Source organism: Alexandromys fortis, unplaced genomic scaffold, assembly GCF_014885135.2.
Source record: "Alexandromys fortis isolate MF-2015 unplaced genomic scaffold, M_Fortis_MF-2015_v1.1 scaffold_94, whole genome shotgun sequence".
In the NCBI taxonomy this organism is placed as follows: Eukaryota; Metazoa; Chordata; class Mammalia; order Rodentia; family Cricetidae; genus Alexandromys; species Alexandromys fortis.
This window is the reverse complement of record NW_026067979.1, coordinates 5,507,503-5,510,741: the sequence shown is the minus strand read 5'-3', so window position 1 is coordinate 5,510,741 and position 3,239 is coordinate 5,507,503. Positions and strand designations below refer to the sequence as shown.

The following is a 3,239-nucleotide window of genomic DNA, read 5'->3' as shown; positions in this document are numbered from 1 at the left end:
ACACCAGTCTTTCTGCTAAGGATTACTTTACCCTTCTGAGTAACAGGTCATGGCTGAGGCTGTTTTTGGCTGATTTATAAACTTGAGGGGTGCTACTGGAATTTACAGGGTACAGGTAAACAGCCTATAACACATGAGAAAACCTGATTTACACAGACTTGCCAAGCATCAGGGGAGGGCAGAGGAGAGGAAGGGAGAAATGGGACAGAGGGAAGGAGGGGGAGAGGCTGAACCCATGTTCAGGGTATGAAGTATTTACCAGCCATCTCTTAAAGCTTTGCTCTCTATGACCAAGGTCTTCGATTTCCCTTGGAATCCTGAGATTTTTCAGTAGCTTTCCCACAGAACATTTTTCTCGTCCTGAGTACATCAAGCCCTACTGCAGTACAAAGGGCACTACTGTAAGAGCCGGCAGTGATATAAACCCACACAGTTATTAAACAAGTAGGGCTGGGAGTTGGGGGACAGGAGCTTGTGGGGCAAAACATATGCCCATAACTCTGTCTCTGTGAGTCAGGGTTTCCAAGGTGACAGGCACAGAATAGCAATTGTAGGATGCATGGGGTTATGCAGAGAGCAGGCGGGGCTGATTTGGGGCACAAGTGAGATTCGGAAAGATACAGGCTTGCATCTGGAGATCCAAAGGCACATGGGAAGGCTAGGCGAATCAGTGCGTACCACTCTGGTAGCCTTCCCTATTAAGCCACTCAGCAATTATGACACATAGTTACCTGTGGTTTCCAGTGGGCGAGACAAGGACACTCGAGAGTCAAGAGGGTTTGGAGAAACAGGTGCAATGAATTCATAGTCAAACAATTTATTTACTGTAAACTTTAGACTTTTCTCAGAAAAACAACTGAAGCTGTCCCTCAGATCTCTGCCTAGAACACTCCAGTTGAGCAAACAAGGGGAGTGGGAGAGAGTCCGTATTCACAGCAGAAAGGTCCAAGACACAGGGTTGTCAAGTTCCAAGGGTACAGGAAGGAAGATTTCCTTCAGATACAAATGACTAGCAGCAATATATAGTATCTCTAATATTTGACCAATGAGGTAGATAAATGGAAAAGTGATCTAAACATATAGACACAGTCATCTAGGACCAAGACACTTCAGACAGAAACTTTCAAGTTCCATACAAAGAGGAACTGAACTGTACAAGAACCAAACAAACATTCAAATACAGTCTCTCTCTCTCTCTCTCTCTCTCTCTCTCTCTCTCTCTCTCTCTCTCTCTCTCTCTCTCTCTCTCTCTCCTCTCTCTGCAGCTTAAAAAAATAAAATAAAAAAAGGCAGAAGGATTCTTCCCCCTTCTGCAAATCTCTATACAATTTTATTCTAAAGTTATTACACTCAAGTTAAATAGTCTCGTTAGTGTCCTGTCGGGGGAAGGGGGGTCTTAAAAAGTAGAAAGCCTGCATTCCAGCGGTGAGTCTTTGGTGCTACAGTTCCTCCCTTGGGAATCAATGCTAAGGCTAGGCACAGTACCTTGACAGTTCACAAAGCTTTCCGAGCCTGGCGGGTCCTCACACAGCAGTTTGCTTTCTTTCTCCTGTCCCAGCGGGCATCCACTCACCTCCCCTGTGTAGTCTGTTCTGCCATTACTGTTGCTGGAGTAGCCGTTCCCATAGGCTTTTGAAGCAGACCTGCGGAGGCATAGAAGCTCCTGGAAGGCAATCCTGAAATCTGGACTCCGACAGTAGATTAGGGGATTGAAAGCTGAATTGACGTAGCCCAACCAGTTAAGGAGGATGTAAACTTCCTTAGGGATGAGGTTTTCCTGAATCACGTGCACGATGTTGACGATGAAGAAGGGCAGCCAGCAGAGGGTGAAAGTGCCCATGATGATGCCCAGAGTCTTGAGGGCTTTGTGCTCTTTCAAGCAGAACTTGGAGGACCTTCGGAGTCCGTGCCCACTTCGCCCGTCCTGCTCCACCTGGCTGAGGTTTTGGGAGTGGAATCTTCCTTCAGATTTGTCTATCTTCTGGAGCTGCCTTTTGGCCACCTGGAAGACCCGGGAATAGACAAAGACCATGACCACCAGAGGCACATAGAAAGACACAATGGAAGAAGCAATGGCGTAGGCCTGGTTCGTGAAGAAGTCACAGCAAGTCTCCTTGTGATAGCAGTCGATGGCTTTCTTGTGGGTGGCACGGTACCAGTGCATTTGGATGGGCAAGAAGGAGGTAAGGCCGGAGACAATCCACACCATCAGGATAACCATTCGGGCCTTATTCTTGGTCAGCAGGCTCTGGTACTTGAATGGCGACGTGATAGCAATGTAGCGATCCACTGCAATCACACACAGGGTCTCGATGCTGGCTGTGACGCACAACACATCGATGGAAGTCCAGAACTCGCACCAGAAGTTGCCAAAATTCCACATTTTCATAAGGATGTGACTGGCCCCAAACGGCACCACCGCTAGGCCCATGACTAGATCAGCACACGCCAAAGAGGTTATGAAGTAGTTGGTGACAGTCTGTAGTCGCTCAAACTTGGCAATGGCTGTGATGACCAGCACGTTGCCAAACACGATGGCCAGGACGATAACCGACATGAGGATGGCCATGCCTACCACCCACGCTTCGTCCCGTTCCTGAGTGATGTCGTGGTCTGGCGCACTGCTTCCGTTGGGTGCCAGCAAGAAGTCGCTGTCGTTCCCGGGTGGCCCCATGACTAGCAGACTAGCAGGTGAGCGCACCGGCTTTAGGCGCTCTGGTGCTCTCAGCGGGTGCACCTCCGACGGGGCGCAGCCGGCCGGGGGCGGACTCCTGGAAGCTTCATTCAGCGGCTGGAGGTGGCTGTGCTGGGGGCGCGTCCTGCACACTCAGCTCGTGGGGTGCTCGCGGCTCGCTGTGCCTGCTAGCTGCAGCCTGAAAGCCGGAGAAGCAGCCTCGCAGTGCGCCCTGCCCGTTATGTGCACCAGACTTTAGGGGGAATTGCCCCGTGACGTGAAGCAACTTTGGGCCAATGGCAAGGTCGCATGCCCGAAGGGGCGAGGCACTAAGGACCAACCCTCCCCGCCTAGCCCGCCTCCTCTTGGGGTTGGCCCGGGCGGGGCGCAGCAGCTCCGTGGAGGCCAAGCCACCACTCCCTCCCAGCTACCCTAGCGGGGCCCCAGAGACAGAAATCCGGGTCTGCTTTGCGACCCGCCAACCAAGCGCAGTCTGGCAGTTCTACCTGTCTGCGCAGGTCACTGCGGACTGGGGTCTCTGGATACGGGTGGCACACAGTGCATT

General features: G+C 51.4%; 1 protein-coding gene across 1 annotated transcript; it reads right to left on the bottom strand.

Annotated features, from left to right (window-relative positions):
• Positions 1 to 694: 694 nt before the first annotated feature.
• On the bottom strand, positions 695 to 2,888 carry Adrb2 (adrenoceptor beta 2). The gene has a single exon (XM_050157915.1). The coding sequence runs from the start codon at positions 2,672 to 2,674 to the stop codon at positions 1,397 to 1,399; it is 1,278 nt and encodes a 425-aa protein (XP_050013872.1). The 5' UTR covers positions 2,675 to 2,888; the 3' UTR covers positions 695 to 1,396.
• Between the last annotated feature and the right edge of the window lie 351 nt (positions 2,889 to 3,239).

What these genes read in the sequence shown, in the direction of transcription:
- Adrb2 (XM_050157915.1), bottom strand. Translation starts at nt 2,674, where the DNA reads ATGGGGCCACCCGGGAACGACAGCGACTTCTTGCTGGCACCCAACGGA.